General features: G+C 27.4%; 1 protein-coding gene across 1 annotated transcript; it reads right to left on the minus strand.

Moving 5' to 3' along the window:
• Positions 1 to 714: 714 nt before the first annotated feature.
• On the minus strand, positions 715 to 25,005 carry LOC128394937 (xaa-Pro aminopeptidase 1-like). The gene is made up of 8 exons (XM_053355319.1): positions 23,947 to 25,005; positions 8,104 to 8,848; positions 7,881 to 8,034; positions 7,645 to 7,776; positions 6,299 to 6,408; positions 5,686 to 6,220; positions 4,976 to 5,074; positions 715 to 2,128 (listed from the first exon to the last, which is right to left on the minus strand). The coding sequence occupies exons 1-8, from the start codon at positions 24,809 to 24,811 to the stop codon at positions 2,009 to 2,011; spliced, it is 2,760 nt and encodes a 919-aa protein (XP_053211294.1). The 5' UTR covers positions 24,812 to 25,005; the 3' UTR covers positions 715 to 2,008.
• Between the last annotated feature and the right edge of the window lie 443 nt (positions 25,006 to 25,448).

Here is a 25,448-nt window from a genome sequence, read left to right on the forward strand (position 1 = left end):
AACTGTTATAACAATCAACAAACTGTAGCAATTAATTGTTCAACTTTAAAACAAACAGAAAACTTATTCAGTCTTTGGTGAAGGTGAAATGATTGTACTTTTTGTTTTCTTGGAATCGAGTCAGAATGTTAATCATCTCATGATGATCAACATGATAACTTTCATTCTTGTCTTTTACTACCACTGTCACTACCTAACCTACACTAGAACCAACACCACCACCATCACCACCACCTCCATCATCATGTTCATGATTCTTATGATGAAATTACCAGTCAAGAATTTAAAGATTGATTTAATTGGATCAACTTTTCAAGAATTAAAATAAATCCTAATAAGTTGAACACAGAAAATTATAAATAGTTGGGTAACAATTTGATTTTCATTTTCTTACCCAAAACTAATTACAATTAATCACTGTCACAATGAAAATACACACAAACATATAGTAGGAAACAGTTAGCTAATAGTAAATTGTTTATTGTTGTTAAATGAGAAAAAGTAATCAACAAGAAATCATTTGAAAATGATTAAGAAATTAAATAAACTATTAAAAAAAACCAGAAAATCTTATAATATTATATTATATGATAAGAGCAGAGGGAAAAGTTAATCAAACAACAACAATTAACGATTTAACTACAATCAGGGCTGCAATTAACAAGTTCTAATTGTAGAATCAATATGCTAATTAGATAGACAATTGATTAATAGTTAATTGTGACACTAAATTGAGAATAATTTAATCATAAATAGTGAAAATAATGAACCAGGTAAAAGTTGTTTTCTCATAGACAAGATAGTTAAGCCTTGCGGATGGCAAAGGGTTAATAGTCTGTGGGGTAAAAGTGGGAGTGCGATGATAAACAGAGACAGAGATGATGATGATGATGATGATAAAGAAGATGATGATGAGTAAACTGATTGCCCTTGATGATAGAGTTAATCACGAGACGAATCATCTCTACCTGAGATGATGATCCAGAGTCTCCAAAGGAAGAGAGATGAAATTAACAAGTTTCATCTTATTCCAAGGGCATCAGATGATAAAGATGAAGAAGATGATGAAGATGATGATGATGATCGTTAATCTTCCCTATAGGTTAGACATTGTCACCTGTAGGTATGAGTTGAAATGATATAAAAGCAACTGGTTACACGGGAATCCGCCTCAGGGCAAACTCTACGTTCCTATTTCAACTTAACCCTTTTTTATTATTATTATTTTTGCTTATTCACCACTGAGAAAACATTAGTCATTTTAATTTACCTTTGAAACTTAAATTGTTTTAATTAACTGAATAGTTTTAGATTAATTTCTGATTAGTTTAACCTGTTGTTTACCTTTGAAATTGCTCTTGAAACAATTTAAACATCACACTTGATTAGTTAATTGTTGTAATCAATTGTTGATTCATTTAGTTGATTGTACTTTTTAAATTGATTCAATTTTTCACATCAATTTGGTTAACAATTTGGTTGATTACAAGAGATTAAGGATTTACAATAAACAAAAAAGTTGAAAACAATTAAAACAAAATCAATACAATTAGTTGACTGATCAATATAATATGTAGACAATCAATTTTAATTGTTATCACTTGATTATTATTATAGTTGTAAGTTTAATTGTAATCAAATTTTACTGATGGGAAAAAGCCTTTGGGAAAAACTTTACAATTAAAGGTGATTAATTGTAAGGTGGAAAAGTTAATTGTAAAAATATTTTCTTGATTAAATAGTAGTTGATATGAAATTAAAGGCAAACAATACAAGAAAGTTTGATTACTAAAATTATCTGTAACAATTAACTAATTGTTTACAGGATAAAAAAAGCATTTACAAAAAAAAAGTTAATCATCTTAAGTGATAGTTTAGGCTTGACATTAATTAGTTAATTATATATTGGGAAGAAAAATGTTATTAATGATAACAAACTTTACATAGAAATGAAATATTTTCAATTAGTTAATTGTGCAGGGAAATTAAACTAATCAAACAATTTAAATTATCCCAAAGGTTGAGTTTCCTTCATTAGCCAACAATAGGCATTGGTTTTTCCTTGTTCCTTCAATGCTTTTCCAATCACATCTCGACATGTAGCATGGTAATTGTCCAACCATTCAATCTGAAACAATTAAGAACAACAATTAATCAATATATCAATGAATTAAAATCAATAATTAAGAATATAGATCAATTTAAATTTGATAAACAAGAATTGCCCTTTGAAATATTTAATACAAAAAGTGTATGATTATTAAATTGCTAATCGATATCAATAGTTAATCGGTTAATTGTGATCAATTAAATATTAGGTAACGAATTGAGATTAGCTGAATTTTGTTTTTCGCTATCATTAATTGTTAATCAATGTGTAAGAAAAAAAACAGTAGCTAAGTTAATTGTGAGAAATTAAGGAACAAGATTAAATCTCTATTATCAATACAATTTATCTTTCCATTGAGTTTGTTGCCAAAATATATTTAAAAAAAAGGTTGATGATGATGGTGGTGATCATCATCATCTTAATAACTAACAGTTAAATTAAAAAAGATACAGTTAAATAATCAGTTAATTGCCTTGTAGGCATTAAATGGCAACTCGATAGTCTAATCAACTCTTAAGGGTGAAAAAGTAAATTGTAATCACAAATATTAAATAGTATTCACATAATAAGTGCTCAAATTGAAGGGTGGAGATGATTCAGTTTTAAGTAATTGATCAAGATTCAATTGATTCAAATAACGGTTCACATCATGAGAGAGAGAGAGAGAGAGAGAGAGAGAGAGAGAGAGAGAGAGAGAGATAATTAGTGATGAACGAGATGAGGATGATAATAGCCAAATATCTATACCTTTGATTTCTTCATCTTCTTCCTTATTTGATTAGGTAAACTACATTATCTTCATTCTGAATAGATCCATGTCAACTTTTATCATCCTTATCATCATTTTGTTTCAAAGTGCCTGAGGCAAATTGCCCAATCGCCCTTAGGTTATGAGCTTCACAAAAGATTAGTTCAATTTGTTTTCATTTCTCTTCATCATCAATAAGTTTTTTTTATTTGATTTCTTTTTCTTCTTCATCTCCATCATTCTCATCCTCATCATCATCAATATCACCACACTATCATCATCAATGTATAAATAATATACCTTGAAGGAGAGCGAGAGAGAAAGAGTGAGAGAGAGATGCTGATAATCAGGTAAGAATCGGAAAAGTAATCAAAAAAATTGTTCGTATCAATAGTTAACACTATTTTTTTTGTTGCAATTATTTTAATAAATTATCATCAAGATAATATATCATTAAAAATTATTGGTGTAATATTATCATGAAAGCAACAAAGTTAACTGAGTTAATTTTGTTTAATTGAAAGTAATTTGATTAACCGGAAACATTAATTAAAACTTTTTACCAAATGATTATAATTGCAAAAAAAACAGAGACTTAATTAATTGCTTCAACTGTTGGAATTGTAAATGATTAACTGGTTGTGCTCAGTGTTGATTTTAATATATCAATCTAATAAGGACAATCAATATGATATACTTTCTTAATTGCAATTTAGCTCATTTAGTTAATCAATTAACCAAATCGCAAAATTTGCGGAAGTTTTTTTTCACAACAATTTTCAACTCATTAATTTAACTAAAACTTACATTAAAGTAAATCAAATTAAATTGCAACATTATCAATATTATTATCATCATCATCATAATCATCATTTCAACAATCAACATGAAATTGACACAATTGATGATAATCATGATTAATATCAAAACTCAATATTGCTAATTAATAATTAAACTTATCAACATGAATAAAATTATTCAAGTTTCAATCAATCAACAAATATAAAATAGGCATTAAATTGATGAGATTATATTTAAAATCAAGGTAATTAAATCAAGGTTAATTGTGTTAATCAACCCTCATCATGATGAAAACAAAATTTATATTATGAACAAAAAAAAACAGGTAAATAAAATTAAATGATTGATGATTGATTAAGTTGATTGTTATCATTGATTTACAATCAATTTAATATCAAAGATGAATTTTAAAAAAAAAAGTTAAATCAAATTGTCAGGGAGAGGATTTGATTTAGATTAACAAATTGTCTCTCCATGTAATATACACTTTTTCATGATCAAACTGAATTAAACATTTGAAAGGAGAGATATAATTAATTACAATATTAAATTAGATTAAAATTTAAAGTCTGACAAACAAAGTTGTGATACTAATCAATTGAGATCAATGATCTAACCAAATTAACTAAATTAATAATATTATCATTTACAAATAGGTATTCCAAAGAGGATCATTTTTAAATCATCAACCCTAATCAACTAATTATTATGATTAAATAATCTTGATTAAGATGATTAACTTTCCTATTAGATTCCTATTGACTTTACGATCTTTACTTTTGGAACCAGTTTTCATGATAAACTTTTCAACCCTTTTAAAGTTGATTATCATCACAACTTATTAAATTGTATTTTATAGCAATTAAATAGTTTGTGATTAAAGGGAGATGCTCTCTATTGCTTTAAGCATGTTAATCATCATAATTAACATCATCTAACAATTTAATTTCATCCGTTGATTTGTTTGATATGTTAACAAACATTGGTAGTAACCCTTTTCCCTAACAATTTAATTTTCATCATTATCACAATCATAATCATGATAAAGGTGATAAATGTATATAAATAGTAAATAGTAAACAATTAATAGTTTAATTAGTTTAATTAGTTTACCCTTTCAATTTTTAATTGTTGATATTTCAACAGTTTGAATAACATTATTGGAAAAGATTAGTTTTTTATCATCATTATCATTATTATTGTCATGATTAACTTAATCAAAGTTGATTCCTTTTTTTGGACAATTTAATTAGCAAATGTTAATTGTTGCCAATATTGAAATTTATATGATAATCAATTTAAATTGTCTCTCTTACCTCTTCAATTGATAATAATGATGGTTCCAATAGTTTAGTTTGTATTGGTACCAATGTTATCGTCTCGAAGCCAAGATAACCTGAATCCTTGAAATTGTGCTGATTGTTGATAACAATTAGAAAACATGAAAGAAAGTAAATTAAGTAATTAATTAATAATAGTTGATTAAATTGATTACACTTTGGCTGATTATTAAGGGTGAAAAAGGTAATATTTTTGCTTTGATTACTAAATTATAATAATAATAAAAAAGTTCAACTAATCATGAAAATGATATTAGTTAATTGAAGATTGATTTTGTTGTAAATTGAATAAATTGATTGAGTGAAGTTAAGACAAATTGTGTATTTTTCTCAATAAAGTAATTATGATTAACAATTTAATGAGACAATTAACGGAGGCAACGCTATTAAAAACGTTTAATTGGCAGTAATTATGTTTTCTCAAACAAACCAGAATCAATAATGTTAATGGTAACAACATAATACAAATTAGTTAATCATTATTGAAACTAAATTAGCTTCACAAATATTATTAATTACAACCCGTTAAATGTATTCAAAAGGTAAATAAAAAAAGTAAACGAAACGTTGAACCTGAACAGTAACAAAATCGAGCTACTGAAAACTTTGATAATCTGATCATGTGTTTGATTGGAACCGAGGAAATGGATTAAGGGATTAAAGGATTAAGAGAGATAAACACTTACCTCAAGATCAACTTTTTTAATCAACACTAGACTTTCAATTCTGATTCCAAATTTACCATCCTCATAGTAACCTGGTTCGTTGGATAATATCATTCCCTCCTTGAGACCGGGATCATTGGGATTAGGTCGGAATGAGATTCCACATGGACCTTCATGGACATTCAGATAAGACCCGACTCCATGACCAGTTCCATGGAGATAATCTAAGCCAACTTCCCATAGATGACGACGGGCAAAAGAGTCCAAACGATTACCCTTAATACCAACGGGAAAATGAGCCTTAGCAAGGTCAATGTGACCTTTTAAAACTCGAGTAAAACATTCCCGTTCGTGAGATGTTGGCTGTCCAAAGTGTAAAGTTCGAGTTACATCGGTGGTTCCATCACGAAATTGAGCACCAGAGTCACACAGGTACATCTCATTGACGGACAATGGGCGAGCGGTTTCCAGTTCCGGTTTGTAATGAATAATGGCAGCATTTGGTCCAGAAGCAGATATCGTTTCGAAAGATGGACCAATATAATCTTCTTGAGTTCTAACAAATGGACAAAAAACCAAAAGGAAACAATAAATTAATGAGTCAATTAATTGTCCATCAATCAAATTAATTTACCTTCTAAACGATTCCAATTTATTTGCCACTTTCACCTCATCCAGTTCACCTTTGACAATTTCATCCTCTAACCAGGCAAATAATTCACATAAAGCGACAGCATCTTTAACCTAAACAAGCCAACAATTAATCAAATTGATTGCGAAAAACAAAAATTACTAACAATTAAGCTAATTGTCCAGTAGAAACGTAAACAAAAATCGTTCAACAACCACAAATCATATGACAACTTGATGGTCAACTTGATACAAATTAACTTGGTTAGAAAACAACTAAATTTGATCAACATTAAATCAAAGTAGTGAGAATACTCAACCCGCAACTAAATGATTAAAAAAACAAAATTAATCACTAAATTAATCAGATTAATGGTTAATTTTTAAAGCCTACAGCTTAATAAATGTTAATCTTCATAATATAAAACAACATTTTCCTTCATAAATTAAATGAAGCAGAAAAAAAAAGATGATTTAACTTTTACCTTTTCTTTTTTTACAATTAAAAACTTTATCCAAACTAATTAACTAACTAACTGTTTTCCAATAGGACACAACAAAGTTTCAACGTTTTGTTGGTTTAATTATCAATTAAATACTATAATCATTAATAAAGGAAAATTATGATTTAACCTTGTATCAAAATCGTAATCAAGGGTAAACACAATTAACGAAAAGTTAATCAGGTTAACCAACAACAGTATCTTCACAATTAATATCCCAACTTAATTTTTGATCAAAATTATTTTTCAACAATTTAATAGCTTAAATTGATTTATGATCAGTGTTAATTAGTAGGATTATAATAGTTAAGGTGTTGGAAAAAAATCGAAATCGAAATCGAAAGTTTTTCTAACGAAATCGTTACGTTCAACAGCTAATCGTTAGTGTTAATTGTGGACATGATTGTAAGTTGACATTCGTCATGTTGATCATCATCATCTTGAATATTTAATTGGTTATCTTATTTGATTTAAGGTGATTAAGATACTATAAGGGTAATGCTGGAAAGTGCGTAGGAGAAATTAAATCAAATCAAATTAAGGACAATTTGTTGTTTGACTTATTGGTCGATCACTGAATTAGTTTGATTGTAGTTAATGATTAGATTAGTGTGTTGGTTAATTGTGACAAAAATGAAAAAGGTTTAATTGTTGCTTCTAGGCAGCTAAATCACGGAAAAGTCATTTAGATGTAAAAATATAGTTAATTGTTAAGGATTAAAGATTAAATTTTATGTCAACTTGTCATTGATGAATTGATAACAACAACATGATTTAGTTGATGGTTGATTGTGCTGGTTGAAAGTTGATTATGTTACGTTTACTCACAATTTAATTAATTACTTACATGTGCTCTCTTCATACATTCAATTTCAACCTTATTCTTAATTGCTTTGCTTAATACAACTGGATTAAGTGAATCAATTCGACGAGATTCGGGAATTGAACTGACTAGTGCGTAATTTGAACTGGAACTGATCTGTGGAATCGAAGACAAAGAAAAAAAAAATAATAACATTAATCGATATCGATAAACTTTTTGTTTCATTTCTAATTCTGTTTGAAACAATTAACGTTAATTACCCAAATTTTGGACGTTGTATCTTGGGTAACAAGCCATTTAAGGAAATCATTGATTAATTTGTATTCTCTTAATTCAATTTTAGGTTTGGTAGTAGCTTCGAGATTTAAATGTTTCCGACATTGAGAGTCCAATTTTGATTCGTCGACAAAAAAACTATAAGAAACACATACAAACGGATTAATTGATTAGTTCATTTATTAATTGTTTCTTAAGATTACTTACTGAATAGTGTCCATTGTAATTACAATGTAGGCGAAAAAAACTGGATTAAAAGTGATATCGGACCCACGAAGGTTAAGTAACCAGGCCACTTCATCTAGAGCCGTGATTACCAAGGCATTGGCGTCTTTTTTGATCATCTCTTTGCGAACCTCTTCAACCTTTTCTTGCCACGATTTACCCGCTAATGAGGTTGGATAAGGTTCAATTGGATTAGAGGGTGGACTTGGTCGATCTTCCCAGATTAGGTTAATTGGATTAGAGGTGACCGGGATTAAATGGTTATTCGATTGGGACAAAGTTTTTGCTAGATTATTCCATTCAGTGGAAGAAGCCAAAAAGGGATCACAACCAATTCTACTTCCGGTGATTAGAACTTTATTAATCCATTCACCTGGACTTGGTGTTCCAGGTAATCCGTCTTTCATTAGAACCCATCCAGGGAAAAGTTGCTTCTCGGCTTGTAGATAGTATCGTCCATCAGTCCAAAGAGCTGCATCATCGAGGGTTATCACGGTAGTTGACCAAGAACCCGTGAAACCGGAAATGAATGAGATACGATCATCACAATCAGCAATATATTCACTTCGATGGGCATCACCTGAAGATAAAATGAAAGCTGATAATGGCCCATCGGAGATACTTGAACTTTTCAGAAGACTTCGAACTCTTTTCAAAAGTTGACCAGAATTACGCATTGACATATTTAAAGGTTGATCTTCACTGGAATCGCTATAATAATTAGAAGCTGCAAAAAGAAAACAACAATTAGTGGAACAATCAGACAACAATTAAGGACAAGATAAAGGATTAGAAAAAAATGTTAATCTCATCAAAAGTTGCAATATTTTCGGCATCATTATGATTAGCCAAAAATTAGGGATTAACCCTTTATATTTGATAGGTTTTTGCACAATTAGCTGATTAACAATCAAGCTTTAATCAATGTATGTTTTAATTGGACGTTGATGATAAGTCAATCATCTTGATTATCTGTGTGGCCCAACAGGTAAATCAATTAATCAGGTGGAAAATTACTAACTAGTTAAAAAAGGGTTTTTGATGATAATGATAATGAGAATGATGATGGAGATGAAGATGAGGATGAGGATGAGGATGAGAAGATAAAAAAAAGATGAAGAAAATTAAGAAAAAATTAATTTTGCTCAGAATAAAAATTCCCTTCAGATGATATTCTTGATGATCAATGAATTAGTTAATTTAATCATAATGTGTGTGGTCAAATAGCCAAGTTAATGACTTTTAATTGTGCCCATTGATTATATGGGGAGACAATTAGATTATTATGATACTGATTGATCAATATTTGGAATCAATCAATCAGAAAAACAGTCAAATGCTTAATGAAAGTTCAATATTCATATTTGATTGCTAAGATAATAAGAAACACGAGACGAAATGATTAGCCTAATTGTTGAGAAAACTGATCAGTTGAGAGATTGAAAAACGTGTACAAAGTAAAGGCATTAAAAGAAACAAAAAACACTAAATGATTAATTGTTCACCAAGGTGATTGTTTATTTAATTACAATTAAACAACAATCAAGTAAATGAAGGAAATTGTTGTATCAAGAAAAAAAAGGTAAATTGACCAATTAGTTAATTAATCAGAAGTTGGTTTAATTACCATTAGGGAGGAGAGATGATTTTTAATCATGATAGAGGAACCAAAAACAATTCACTAATCACTATCATCATCATCTTCATGATCAGTAACAATTAAATTGAACAACAACAATTTAGTCAACGGTAAGAGAAACAAAAAAAGTTTCTAAACCAAACCTTCAGCCCAATGTTACACCTTAGATTCAGATACACTAAAGGTGTGTTAAAAGTCATTTTTCATCCTCATCCTCATCATCTTTATCTTCATTATCATCTTCATCCTGACCATCATCATCATCATCATCATCATCGTCGTATCATGATGAGGATCATAACTATCGTCATAATCATTGAGAGTTTCAAGATTTTTACTCCGAAATCATGAATAATCTGAATGAGATTTTTTCTTATTCTCAACTTAACATCTACTAAATCAACTAATCATTTTACAATCAATCGATCATCATTTTGATTAAATTACTACAATTACTAAATATTATCCAATCAACAGCTAATCCTCAACATAATCAATTGGCTAATAATTTAAGTTAATTTTATCAAGAAAACAAAACAAAAATATAATTACATTGAAGCAAATACACATAATTAAACATTCAATCACTCAGTTAGTTATGCGATATGATTATGACTTAATTTTTTTTGATACTACATTAACAATCAGACAGTTATTTAAAACAATTAAACGTAACTCTTGATTAACGGTAGATGACCCAATCTTTTAGATAATCAATTCAAACTGAATTGAGATTAAAGTTAATCACTTTTGTTAACAATTATCATCTTGAGGAAGGTAATAGAAAGGGAGGAAGAGGAAAGATGAAGAAGATGACAACTAAAGATGATGATGAAGATTAGTAAACGGTAGTAGTTGTAATAAATAGTTAATCAAAAAACGAACAGAAATTAAAGTAAATTTAATAAATTACTTTCAAGAGAGAAAAAATTTCGCATGTTAATTTCAATTGCTTATCAGTTAATCAACTTAATCCCATCAAGAAAAGATGAGAGAGAGAGAGAGAGAGAGAGAGAGAGAGAGAGAGAGAGAGAGAGATGATCAAGTATATTATCTAAATCTTATCATCACGATTGGGAAACAATTTAATCCAATCTTCGTACTGATTAATATACAAGTTGTTATTTTTACACAATCACCTAAACTAATATCATCTTGTTATCATTAAGACTGTTAAATTGTTTGATGAACAATTTAAAAGTTCAAATGGACAACAAATCAAATAGAAACAAATAAGGTTAACAATTAATTGTTATTAGAATCAGTTAATTATCAAAAGCCTTAAGGTTTAATTCAACAATTAATTTCATCAATAATCAAGGGATGGAAACAATTAAACAACTTAAATTGCAATCAAAGTGATTACTTAAAATATGAGCCTGATTTTCAGAGTGAAACTCATGATAATCCTTAATGAGAATTGGCATAAATCAGTTGAGCCCAAATGATTAAGAAAAAAAAATCAAAATCCAATCTCCATTAGATTAACCTATCAAATCCTTAGACTTAAATTGAATTTGATTATGAGGGATGAGAAAATGATAATCATGGTCATCTCTCTCTCTCACCAGGGATTCTTAACACGATTCTGAGGATTTCTGAGTAAAATGAACTGAAGATGAAGCCATCAACATACAAGACGAAAAAAACTCAAAAAAACAACAAAAAGTTTGACGAAAAATGAAAAAGTTTTTTATCTTCTTTTTTTACTTCGAACACAAATTTCAAGGTAAACCACTCAAAGATTGTTGATAACTTTCAGTGATTTAGTTTTAATCCATCATCAACATGAATGAGAAAAAAATATCAACAATCAACAACAAGAATCATCATCAACAGGTAAATGATTTAAATCAACAAGAAAGAAAAAATAACTTTCACTTTTAATCGTTAACTTTTATTACTGTTGGTTGTACGCAATTTAACTGTTTTAATTTGTTTCATTCTGCCAACAATTAACCACATATCACGATATTTAATAATTCTCATCACCAGCAAATTGATACATTGATTGAACAATTAAAATCATTGTTACAATTACAGTTACAATTTACTAAATAATCATCACTAATCATCATAAACTAATTGCTTATGAAATTTAAATATTGAAAAAAAAACAAAATTACTGTTTAATATTGTAAATACAATATTGTAAGTTAATTGCTGCTACTTAATTGTAATTTACAAATCAACAAATTAAGTTAATTTTATTCAATAAAATGAAACGATAAACAAAACAATTAGTAACAAAGTATCAACGGTAACATTGATAATTAATGATCATGATGAATGTGAAATTATTTAACAGAAAAACTAATCAAAGTTGATTATCGATTCAAATTGTTAGGAATTAAAAAGTTAATCATACATATAAATAAACACTACAAAACATTAGGTAACCCTAAAGCAATTTAATTATCATTTCTAATCATTAACCTGATCTATATGCAATTAACCAATTGTAAACAATTAACTGACCAGAAAAACAAATCTAAAACCATTGACCATCAACAAGAAAGCAACAACAAGATCACTAATCATGATTGCAATTTAAATTTATAGGTTTGCAATTAACCTTAACGGTAACAACAATCAGCCAACTAATTAACCATGTTTATCAACTGATTATCATGGAAAAATGATCAAAATTGATTAATTAACAATCAAACACACACACACACACACATACAAACATTAATTATTAATTGATCAACATTCATCTCGGGCAATGTTAACATCATGTTAATAACTCTGGTCAGTTAAAAAGTTAACGGTGAGAAAGAGGTCAATCAAATGAGGATAAAGATGAAAATGCTGATGAAATTGTCTAAAATGGCCTCTCATCATCATTCTCATCTTCATCTTCATCCTCAGAATCTGCGATTCAGTAGTAACAATTTAAATTTCGCAGCGAATATACTAAAAAAAAGGATAAAGATTAAGAGTGAGAACGAAGTTTTTTAAACTGAGACGTTGTTATGAATTGATTATTAACCAATTTACAATTAAACTGCTCACGGTTAAAATAGTTAGTTAACTGCTCGTTAACGCCCTCAGGCCAATTAAGTTGATATCGTGATAATAATCAAATAATTTTCCCTACAATCTGAATAAAAAAACGTTCAATATAATAATCAACCTCCAATTGAATAATATGTATAATATTTAATCATCATCAACAATTTACTGGTAACTTGCATTTTCATGATAATATTGAGATTCAGATGATTTTAATTCATAACAAAATTAAACAAATTGTCATGTGAGATTATAATTTTTGCATCAACAATCAACAAATCAACAGCAACAAATTGTTATAACCATTAAATTTACTCAATTTAAAAAGGATCATCCAATTTATCAGTTAATCAAAATGAGTTTTTTTGCTTTCATTTCAATTCTTGATTCTCTCACTTAATTGTTGATAATTGTATCTTTATCAACTAATCAGTGGTGATTATGATTATCATAATTATCAAATGGTGTTTGATTAAAGTGTTAATTTTAATCATAAGTATGATGGGAATCCGTTGATTGTACCGTTTTTTTTTGATACAATTAAAAGTTGATTGTTGATGGTTATCATTAACGATTAATTGATTAACCTTTTCTATCAAGCAATTAAGAAAAAAAAATATTAATCGTTGATTCATTTGTCCAGTTAAAAGTTTGTGATTAGGTTAATTTAGTTAACGATTTACAAGATTTTTTTCTTATCAAACTAATTGACAATCGCAACTGATTAACTTAATCATGATTAGTAATTAATTTGTGAAATTTTTTGATTAATCTCCTTGGGCCATTCAATTGTAATTGTGTCTTGATTTTTAAGTAAATCTAATAGCAATTAAAGTCAATCATTTATTGTTCATTTCTATAAACACTTAAATGTTCAGTAATTAATTAATTAGTGTAGTAGTTATATAATTGATTAGTTGAGATGAAAATTATATTCTTAATTACTAAGTTGAACAATTAAGGATATTGATTATCAAAAATTGTTTACACTCAAATTTGATCAACAAGCTTTGATATTAAACAATTAAATTGTTTGATATCAGGTTAATTTACAATTTAAATGTTAATCTTTTACAATCAGCTAACAATTTAGCCAACATCATCAATCAAATAGTAATAAACTCCAACAATTAACTAAATAATATTAATAAGATAACTTGAAGCAATAAATAGTTAATTGTTGATCAAGTTAAAAGCAAACTTGAAATAATTAACAATTAGGAAACAATTAAAGGTATAACAATATAACAAAATACTATCTGATAATCAGATTCAAACTTGAATCAAGATTAACAATAAATAACAATTAATAAATTGTAAACATGGGAAATCATTAATCACTAATGATTATCAAGGTAAATAAAAATCAAATCAAAATCAGAAACAAAGTGCTAACTATTAATCAATTGCAACTTTAATTCAAATGATGATGAATTAAATTGTGAGTGATGAAAGAGAGAGAGAGAGAGAGAGATCATCATCTTCATCCTCATCAATGTCATCATCAATGTTACCCGATTGTAATTGTGATATTTAAATGCTGTTAACAACATGATTTAACTGCTGAGTTTATATTACAATTAACATTCAGAATGATGATCAATTAGAGGGGGAGAGAGTTAAATTTACATGTTATAAAACCATCACCATAACTGTTAATGATGATTAAATTGCTATAACTGAATCAAATCTTATTATTCAGATTACACAGTTAACAGCAATTAAATTAAATTAGATTGCTCAAATATAAAACTGGGCGTTTATCAATCACAATTATAACTTAATTGTAACGGTATTAAAAATTAATCAAGTTCACCAATCAAACCTTTTTTTTCAACAACTTGACCATAACCAAAGTGACCACAATTAAGCCAACTTTATGGTTAACATGTAACTGATTCAAGGCTAATTATTGATTCTTTTCACGTTATAATTAACTCATTGCATGTTAACAATAATCATACATATGCAAAAAAGGGTTAATTAAAATATTATCAAGTCAAATTAGCTCATCGATTTTTTTTCTTTTCGAGTTTTAAAAAGTTCTAACTGAAATTTGAAAAGTTTTCCCTCCAATGATAAATGAATTTAACTCACGATCAGTAAATCATATCATCAATATTATTAACATACTCAAGTTAATTACAATACAAGAAAGGAGCAATTAGACAGATTAACAGAAAACAAAATAAAGAATCAAATTAATGGTTCTTGGTGTAAATTGATTTTGATTAATTAACTATAATTGTGAGTGGGTTGATTATTAGACAAACTGATTAATTCACCAGAACGAAATCAAAAAAATAAGTTAATATATAAATTGATTAATTAATTGTTAACGACAGACTAATAAAAGGTAAATAGCAAAAACAAAACAGTAGCAGAATCAAATGTTTTTTTAATCAACTAACAACAATTAACTTTACTTAATCAAGAAAACAACAACAACAACAACAACAACAATCAAGTTAATCATGATAATAGTGAAATATAATAACAAGTAAAAATGAACAGCATGAAACAATTAACAAGATTACAATCAATTGTTATATAATTTTAGATTAATTATAAATTATGTTAATCAACTAATTATTATTATAACAATTAAGGTGAATTATAGAGATAAACAAATTGAAATTAATCATTTAATGTAATATTTGAAAATCAAGTTAATCATAAATTGTTGAGCAAATGATAAACTAATGATAATAAAGGTTAAATGTTCTCGCGGGTAAATAGTTAATTTTAATTGATCAAAATCAATTTTTCTTCTTCTTCATGATTTAATACTGATTAATGTTAATCATTATCATCATCATTCTGAGGGCTAATCATCATTATTATCATCATGAAACAACATGATTATCAATTGAATATTGGACAAGAAATTTGAGAGAAGTAAAAAAATGGACTAATAATAATGTTAATTTGATTCTGATATAAAGATATAAATATAAATATAATTAAGTTGATCAAGATTGAAATTCAACTGATATCATATTGAGATGATGATAACGGGATGAGGATGAGGACATGAAGAGTGAGATTAATTGAAAGGAGTTAATTGTAAATTAGGTCAATCAACAACAAGTAATAGTTGTTGTCGTTAATAGTAAATAATAATAATAATAATGATACAACCTGATGGTCATAAAAGTTGATATATATATAAATATTATCGCAACAATTTAACTTGATTGTTACAGAAATAATCAACTCGCCCAAAGTTTTAAATCAAAGTAAATTCAACTGAATCAAACTTGTAGCATTTACTTTAGTTTTTCATGATTAGTTCTGGTCAGAAAATCAGTTGAAAAGCAAAGGAAAAGTCAACATGATAATAATTCTGAAACTGATCAAGATCATTTTTCATTTACTTTCTTATCGTTTAAAAAGACATTAAAAAAAAGAGATGATGATGAAAAAGAAAGAGGAAGATAATGTTTCCATCATCATCATCATCATCATCGCCATCAAATTCAAGTCAATTGTGGACTTAACTATAAGCAATTAGGTTTGCATGGGTATGAAACTATTGCTACTGTTGATTGTTGATTAATTTTCATTTTTGTTAATTTTGTTTTCCTTTCAGGATAAGAAATGGTAAAACAAATCAGTTACTACTCTCAGTTTAATTATCTTGATTGTGATTGTGATGAATTAATGGTGATCATCATCATGATAGTGATTAATGGTTAGTGATGAATTAATTGTGATCAAGAGTTGAAACGTTGCAAAGTTAATTGTAAAATCTAAAAGGGAATCAATTTAAACGAAGAAAAAAAAAGTTTATTTTCCTCTTTGATGATATATATAACCTGTTCACAGATTGTTTCTCTTGATTGTTGTTGATTAACATAATCAACTGATTGTTGTTTAGCTTGTTAACAAATTGTGTCTTTGATTGTGTTCACAATTCATTAACCATTGTTAACAATTTAACCAACCCTTTTTTTGTTGTTGTTGTATATTTGAGTGTACTCATAATCATTTGTCATTTACTATTGAGGCATTTGTTTTTTTTATTAATTAATCATTGATACAATTTAAAAGTTTCAACAATTAGCTGACCATTGATTATGATTACAATCAGGTAAAAGGTAAATAACATTTTCTTAAAAGGTTAATTGTTGAGTTAAGGTGTGAACCTAAATGTAAAACAATCAACAACAAAATATACATAAAGTTAGTAAAAAAAAATCAACACAATTAATCAGATTGATTAGATGATTAAACTTGATCATCAAGGTGACTCTCATCATAATCATCATCAACAATTAAGGCTAGTTTAACGTTATTGGTTCAACAATATTGATTGTTAAATGTTAATCAGTTGATTGAATTGATAATAATCATTGGAAAGGGTTAAATGATTAAATAATGGTGATTAATAAAGGCGTTGGTTAAAGGTTGATTGTATATATTGATTACAATTAACATTTAACAACTATTTAATAACTTCATTAAAACACCATTAACAACAATTAACAAATTTTTCATCAACAAAACTATTTTCAATTAAATTAAATATACTATTTGTGTCTCTCTATGAAACAATTAACCTCAACAATTAACAAAGTTTTGGGCTTGATTGGGTTGATTGAGTTCATCATCCTGATCCATTAATATTAAATGTGATTGATTGAAAATTAAACATCATCAACAATTAACTATTTATCTTTTTTTTTGCTTAGATTTTGATTGATTAGCAATCAATACCGTTTCATTATGATTAGTATAACATGTAACTACTTAATTGTAACTACTTGATACTTTGTTTATGAATTTTAAATTTAATTGTAAAATTAAATTACATCAATCAAACCCGGAACCCAAAAAAAAAATTAACTAAACACAAGAAAATGATTAACTTAATGATGATTAGTATCAACATTGATTTTACTTAATCACAATTATTATTTGTTGATTATTATTAATTTTCAATCCATCATAATGATCGTGATGAAAAGGTTAATCATCATCAACGTTTAATTTGATTGTTGGCTATCAACGTCTAAAACAATCAATCAATTGATGATTAAAATTGAAAGCGAATCAATTTTAATCCAATTTAACTTTTATCCAACAATAGGTAATAATTTAAATCAAGGTAGATCAACATTTTGAAATTTAAATTGTTGATTCAGGAAAATCACAATTTAATTGTAATCATAATTTTATGATATATACAATCAACCAATCAGAAAGTTGATCTCTTAATTATTAATTATTGTAATTGAGACAAAATATTATTATTCAATTAAGCCCAGAAAACATGATTAATTCTGATGGTTGTTGATTATTTATTGTTTTAATTTGATAATTTAATAAATGAATCAACAACAATTAACGTTTACTTTTTGACCCTTTCAATTTTGATATATTGTGATCACCTCTCACTTGATTATGAAACAAAAAATTTAGATATAATTAAGTTAATTGTTGGATAAAATAAATCAAAAAACAAAGGATTGTAACGATAATCATTGATCAAGAAGGTTAATTAAACATGGAGGGAAACAATTAGTTTGATTAATTGTTAATTATCTGTAAACTATTATTACTTAAGGTGTTAATAAGGAATCACAAGAAACAAACAAATTGTTCAAACAAGTCAACAATTAAGGAAAGAAAATTAAAGTTGATTAACTTAATCACATCAATGATTAGATTGAAAAAAAAGCAACAATCAAAATTTAAATAAAATAGCAATAAGTTTGTTCAGTAATAACTAATAACTACAAGAAGAAAACAAAAAATATTCAACAATTAAGCAGCAATTAACCTCAAGTGTTGGTGATTAATTTAATTTAATGTTGATTAAGGTTTGATCAACAATTTTCAATCAATAATTAAACTTGAGAGAGACATTAACTGATCATCAACAAAGATAATCAAAAATATTGATTAACCAATAAGGTTTGAAATTATTTTATTAATCAATTGATAAATTGTTACCATTAGATGTTCTCAATATTATCTATAAATTAGTTGATTAATTGATTAATTAAAGTGCAAAACGACTGACCAGTTAACACACAGTAACAATTAGTTTTGATTGCTGTTCAACTGGTTTAAGATCAAATTGTAAACTATCACAACAAGTAAATTTGGAGCAATTAAGTTAAACGCAGCTGAAAATAATCAACAATTTATGTTAATTATATTTAATCATGGACAGTTTTAAGCTGATTAATCAATTCATTCAAGATGTTTTAACTTTGATTAACTTAATTGTAGCTAGTAAATCAAATTAACCAATACAAGTTCATATAGACATCAAAATGAAAATTAAATATTAATTTTTTCAAGCAAAAGTGGCAACAATTAAAATAAATTGCCAATGGTGATTAAATTGTTGTTGTTGTTCAAATAAAAAGGATAACAACATCTCATAAATGATAATCATAGTTAACTAATTAGATTTGATTAGGAAATGTGATCAAGGAGTAATAATAATGAAACAAAAAGGTAAGAAAAAAAAGATGAAATCAACCCTGAGGGCAATTTAACAGCAATATCATGGTTATCATGAAAATTGTTTGAATTAAATTAATTGTTGAAACACAAAGTGAAAAGCATCATCACCATTATCATCATCATCATCATCATAATAATCATTACAACACAATTCATGATAATCATGTAAAGTAATTAGATTGTGAGATAATCATTTGGGCAAATTAAAACACAAAGATGATCAACAGTTAGCAATCAAATCATTAATTGTAATTGATGATCACAACAAACAAACAAAAAAAAGATCCAACAACAATTAAATCAACTAATTTTCAACCTCATGGTTACATACATTAGATATAAACTTTTTCATGATCACACTCACCAATATGAATAGAAAGGTATAAGAAATGATAATTATTGATGAAAAATAATACTGGAAACATTTAATTCATTAATTATATGAATTAACAATAATATTAATGATGATTACAGGTAATCAAAGGGATATGAAAAGGTAAGAAATTGAAATAGGATAAAAATAGTAAACAACAAGCATTGAGGCCCAAACATGATTTAAAGTAACATTTACTCAGATCATCATTGGGATGATGATCATGATGATGATCATCATATAGTTAGTAAGGGGGAGCTTAAAAGAAAGAGAAAGTGAGAGATGACAAGATGATGATGAAGGAAAGGGTTGAATGGACGATGGATGAGAAGATGAATTTATTTTCTGAGGCCAATTTTAAGGCTATAAATCAAGGTAAGAATCGTTTCTTTTTGCCTTCATGATTACACAAATATGAGTTTGTCTTTTTGGTTTTTTTTTTCTTCTTCGATGATGATAATTATTCATCCTTCATTCTGAGCATCCTCATCATCTTTCCACCATTTTAATTGGCTTCAAATCAAGTTGATTCTATGATTGTATTTGTGTCCTTTTCTAATCCAGATCAACATTTGCCTGTTGATCATGATGGTGATCAGTTGATTTCCTATGTTGATTGTTACCTTTTTTCAAAGTGATTTGATTTGTAAACTATTTCAATGATAAATTGTAAACAACTCAAGTCATAAGATTATCATGAGTTATAATTAAATCACAAGTAAATAAAAGTGACCATGAAAATCATTCACGATTAACGGTAATCAACAATATCATCATTATCGTCAAGATTATCCCCTTTTACACCTTAAATGATAAACTAGTTTTATTTCTGCAACAATTTACAAAACCATCACTAATTGTAAAATTATGAATATAAATCAACGAGCCAAGAATTAAATTAAACACGAAAATGATTAATCTATTTAATTGTTACCTATTGTTGCAAAGTTGAGGATGAAAAACAAATTGTTCAACTAAATCAATTAATCAAAATTGATCTGCATGATAATTGCAATTGAAACGCATCTAATTGTGAAGAGGAAAATTGAGAATTAAATTAATCATCATAATCTCAGTTGGAAACGTATTATTTTAAATTGTCCAAGACAAATCAATTTGACCTAAAATATAAACAAAACTGACCAAACAATCAACAACTAGAATATTGAAAACAATTAACTGGATAATAACTAAATCAGTTAATTGTTTTAAATATAGAAAATAAAACAACCGAAAAGTTAACCAAGTTAACCATTAAAATCGACTAATGATTAAGACTCAAAGGGATAAATGATGATATTTAATAGCTTCTGAATTTACAACAGATGATAATTAACATCAATGTTGATGATGATGATAAACAGCATCCTCATCATCATCATCATGTCTAAACATCAACAAATGTGACCAGAATACTTTATATACGAAATATATATGAAGATAAATGGCCAAGCCCAATAATTTATATTAAATGGATGAAAAAAAAAAGATAGATGATGAAGATTCTGATGAATATAATGATGATAATGATGATGAAAAAAAGATATTCACCTTTAGGCTATAATAACATATCGAAAAGGTGATTGTGAAGGTTAACCTTTTCTTTTTGTCTTCTTTTTTTCTTCATCCTCTGAATTTATTCAGTGTTCATGGAGGAGAAAAATAAACCTTTATAGTAGATTGTAATTCAAAGTTAATTGTTTACAATTTACGATTAAATAAAACAAACAAAGTTGATTAATGAGAGACAATTTAATCTCGATTATAAGTATGTATCTCAATCTACAACATAGACACAATTAAGACACTGATTAGTTACAATTTAGCTTGTAACTAAATTGAAATTTGGATTTATTGATTGTTAATTATTTCTCTCTCTCTTGCTTGATTAACTTTGTTATAACTAATATATTTAACTAAATCCAATCAGATAGTAATTAAAATGAGAAAAATTGATCGTAATTAAAGTTTGATAACTAATATTTTATATACAGAAAAACAAACTTTAATTGCGATAGTTAAATTAATTGATTAAACCGATAATCAAACAAGATAATGTAACAATTGTTTTTGGGTAAATAATAATTAAACGTTTAAACGTAAAAGTTAAATCACAATTAGCTAATTATTTAACTAATCCAAAAGTATGTTAAACAATTTAAAAAAAAAGTAAAAAACTTTTCATTTTCATTCATTTTAATTATAAGTTTTAGGAAAAATCAAAAATCGCAATGATTAGATGATGATGATAATGATTAAAATGATGATCAGAATCTTAATTGCCCAGAGGAAAAGATTATTAGATCTAAAGGGTTGATAATCATCATCATCATCATCATCATGGTAATCAACATGATAGAAAAAAAAACTCAAATTTCCCCAAAAATGATATAACTTTTTTGTTTCTTCAAAAACTGAGAATCAGATAAAGTTAAAGAATTGTGAAAAAGTTGACAGATAGAATTAAATTGATTAGTTAATCAACTTGTTTTTACTTTTGAAACACCAAAAATCAACTATCGATGATTAATATCCAATAAATAATAATAATCAACTTTTAATTGATTATTGTTGTTTAATCAGTTGATTGGTTTCAATTGGAAATGATGAAAAAAAAACAGAAGAAAAAAAATATTATTATTAAGAAACAAATAGTAACAGTAATACCTTGATCAGAGGTGATAAGTTCAAGGTAATCATGATGATAATTGATAATATCAAGATAATCATGATAATAGCTAATACTTAGTACTATTATTTTTCCATCCTCATCCTCATCCTCATCTTCGTCTTCATCATCTTTAAGAAGAAAAGATAATATTCATGTTAACTTTTTCTCTTCTTTTTTTCTTTTTCTTCTTCCTAACATTTTAAAGATGAATTCGTTGGAATCTAATTGGCAAGTCTAATGAATATAAAGCGTGAGAAAGTGCTAACGATTATCATCATCATCATCATCTTCTTCTTCTTCTTCTTCATCATCTTACTCTCCATCATCATCTCTACCTCAATGATAATAACCCTTTATTCAGGTAACAAGGTGGAGAAAAAAGTTCCTATAACTTTCAATGATTAGTTTTCTTGTTATTTTCACAGCAAAATGCAAAGAGACTGAATCACTTTTAATTAACTCACAATTAATCAATTAACCTGATATATATTATTGTTGATGTTTTAAAATTGATTAAGGTGAGAGCACAAGAATTAAACTGAAATTAACGTTCATTAACATGATTAAAAAGCTTTGATGATAAAAATAAAACTCCATGGAAACTAAAAATTATGGATAGGGAATAATCATTATCACAATTAAATTTAATCACAATAATATTAAACAATGTGGATGCAAAAAAATTATGTAGCCCCAGGTAACGGATATGACAAGAGAGACAGGTAATGATTAGTATTTTCATTTCACAATTAAAGCCAATGGATTTAATTACTTGAACCCTTTTTCTATATATTTAAAGTAAGAAAAAGTTGATCACAATTAACTTTATAAATATTATCAACATTTTCTAATCAAGTTCAAGGTGAGTTCTCAAAAGATAATATGATGAAAAATAAATTACAATTAATACCTTGCAATTCTGTTTAAATTGTCCATCAGCTGATCACAATTTAATCACAATTTAATCACAATTATTAGTTGATTTGTATGTGAATTTGTGTGTGAGTGTTTACATGTGAGCGGGTGTTATGATAAAATCAGTAGTTAATATGATTAGTTTTTGGTAGGAAGTTGATTAATTAAATTAGATTAATCCAGGTAGGAGAGTTTCAATGTTTTATGAGAAAATTGGATTAAGATAATCAACAATAAATTGAGAAAAAAAGTTGAGGTAAATTTCAGAATGATTTAGATTGTTAATTAGTTAGAGAAGAAGAAAAAAACTTTTTAAATCAAAACTTTTTTCTTGGTCAAGATGGTCAAAGATACTAAAGATTAGATAAACTAAATTATATAAAATGGATCAAATGAGTTAATTCAATTCAATTCAATTAGTTTAATCTGTAATCAAGACTAAAGAATAAAAAATTGAGCTAACAATTTATTAATCAAGTCACAGGAAAATAGAGAGAGAGAGAGCAGATTAAGCAAATTGTTATGAGATTAAAATGAAATAGTCAACATGGATTAAGTTAATAACCATTTGAATTTAAGATTGTCGAAAGGGATTAATTAATTATATGAGGATTAGATTGTTATCATTTATATATCAGTTTCCCTTGGAAAATAATTAGTTGATATTTAGATGAAATGACGAGAAAGAGAGAGAAAAGAAAACAAGAGCAAAACGAAAAGTATTCAAACCTTCATTGTTGAACATGTTACGACAAAGTGACCTCTCTAAATTTTCAATGGACGGACAAGCAAAATTATTGGCCATTGAGGCGGCAAATGAGGCGATTTGATGATTCCCGCTGGCAAAGGCAATGTATTTAAGTGTCTCTTGCATGAGAGTTGGAAATGAAACAGCGGCGGTTGCAGCTGCAGCGGTTTGAGCATTGAGAACCTCTTGGATGGTCAATCCAGTTGGTACTCTTGGGGCAATGATTGGTGACATTTCTGATAAAAGTGGACCGGTCAGTGTATTTGAAGATGGTGGTGATAATCCAGCTGATGAAGATGATCCTGAGGTGTGATGAGTTGAAAGTGATAAAGGTTGATCTTTACTATTACCAGAATGATTTAGATTAATTGAATTACTATTATTGTTATTTGATTGGTTTGAATTATTATTGTTATGATGGTGAAGATGATGATGACGATTGGTATTATGATGATGATGAGAATGATGTTGATTATGATGATGGTGATGATGATTATTGGTATTCTCTCTTTCCCTACTATTTGTCTCTCTTCCATGTGAATTGTACAAATTGATCGCCGATGATGAGGCTGTTGTTGTCCCTCCGGTTCCCGTTGATCCACCATTACGAAGTAAACCCGTTGAACCAGATAATCCACCGATTCCCGCTTCGGCTGGATGGTTGTGTTTATTGTTCGCTTTTTTAACACGATTGTTAACCGTTACAGCTCGACCTGGACACTGGCGATCACGGGAACATCGCCAGTAAACTGTACCATCTTTACCATCACGAACTTTATTATATCGATGGCCTTCAAAGACAAGAGCGATTCCACCTCGTTGAGTAGCAACATATTGACACTCCATTGTAATATTTATAGTAATAAGTTAATCTTTTTTTGCTTCTTCTTTGATTAATTAATTTGTTAATTGTTGTCAATTTTTAACGACAAAACAAATCAACACAAACACACACTAACGAAACAATTAAAACTCCCGTTTTGATAGAGTTTGATATTCAAACAATAATAATAACAAAACAATCTGATTCTGGGATTTAATTGATCCACAGAGTTAATTTAGAAGAAAACAAAAAGAAAAAAGTTTTCACCAAAAAAAAAACAATCAACAAATTAACTATAATTAAACAGTTAATTAGTTTTTAAACCATTAAAAGAAAAAAATAAAATCAATATTGCAAATTAATCAACAACAAGGTAACACAAAATCAAAGGTAAATCCAATAAACATGATGATTAGTTGAAATAAGTAAAAAAACAAAATCAAATGATTCTTACGAAAAACAAAATTAAACTGATTAATCAACTTTAAATTAAAGTTGAAATTTCACTTTTGTTTTTGATTCAATTCCTCAATCGTAATAATAATAATAATAATTTAACTATAATTAATATAATGAGAGATGAGGATGAAGATGAAGATGGTGATGAAGAACGTGTTATTGATGAGGATGATAATTGATTGTATCATTTAAATTTGCAAG

This window comes from Panonychus citri, unplaced genomic scaffold, assembly GCF_014898815.1.
Source record: "Panonychus citri isolate SS breed McGregor unplaced genomic scaffold, ASM1489881v1 Contig00023, whole genome shotgun sequence".
NCBI lineage: Eukaryota > Metazoa > Arthropoda > Arachnida > Trombidiformes > Tetranychidae > Panonychus > Panonychus citri.

Excerpts from the sequence above, each read along its gene's own strand:
- LOC128394937 (XM_053355319.1), bottom strand. The coding sequence starts at position 24,811 with ATGGAGTGTCAATATGTTGCTACTCAACGAGGTGGAATCGCTCTTGTC. Across the intron at positions 6,221-6,298 it reads AAATTGGAATCGTTTAGAAG|AACTCAAGAAGATTATATTG; the intron begins GTAAATTAATTT and ends TCCATTTGTTAG. Across the intron at positions 5,075-5,685 it reads TTAAAAAAGTTGATCTTGAG|CACAATTTCAAGGATTCAGG; the intron begins GTAAGTGTTTAT and ends ATCAACAATCAG.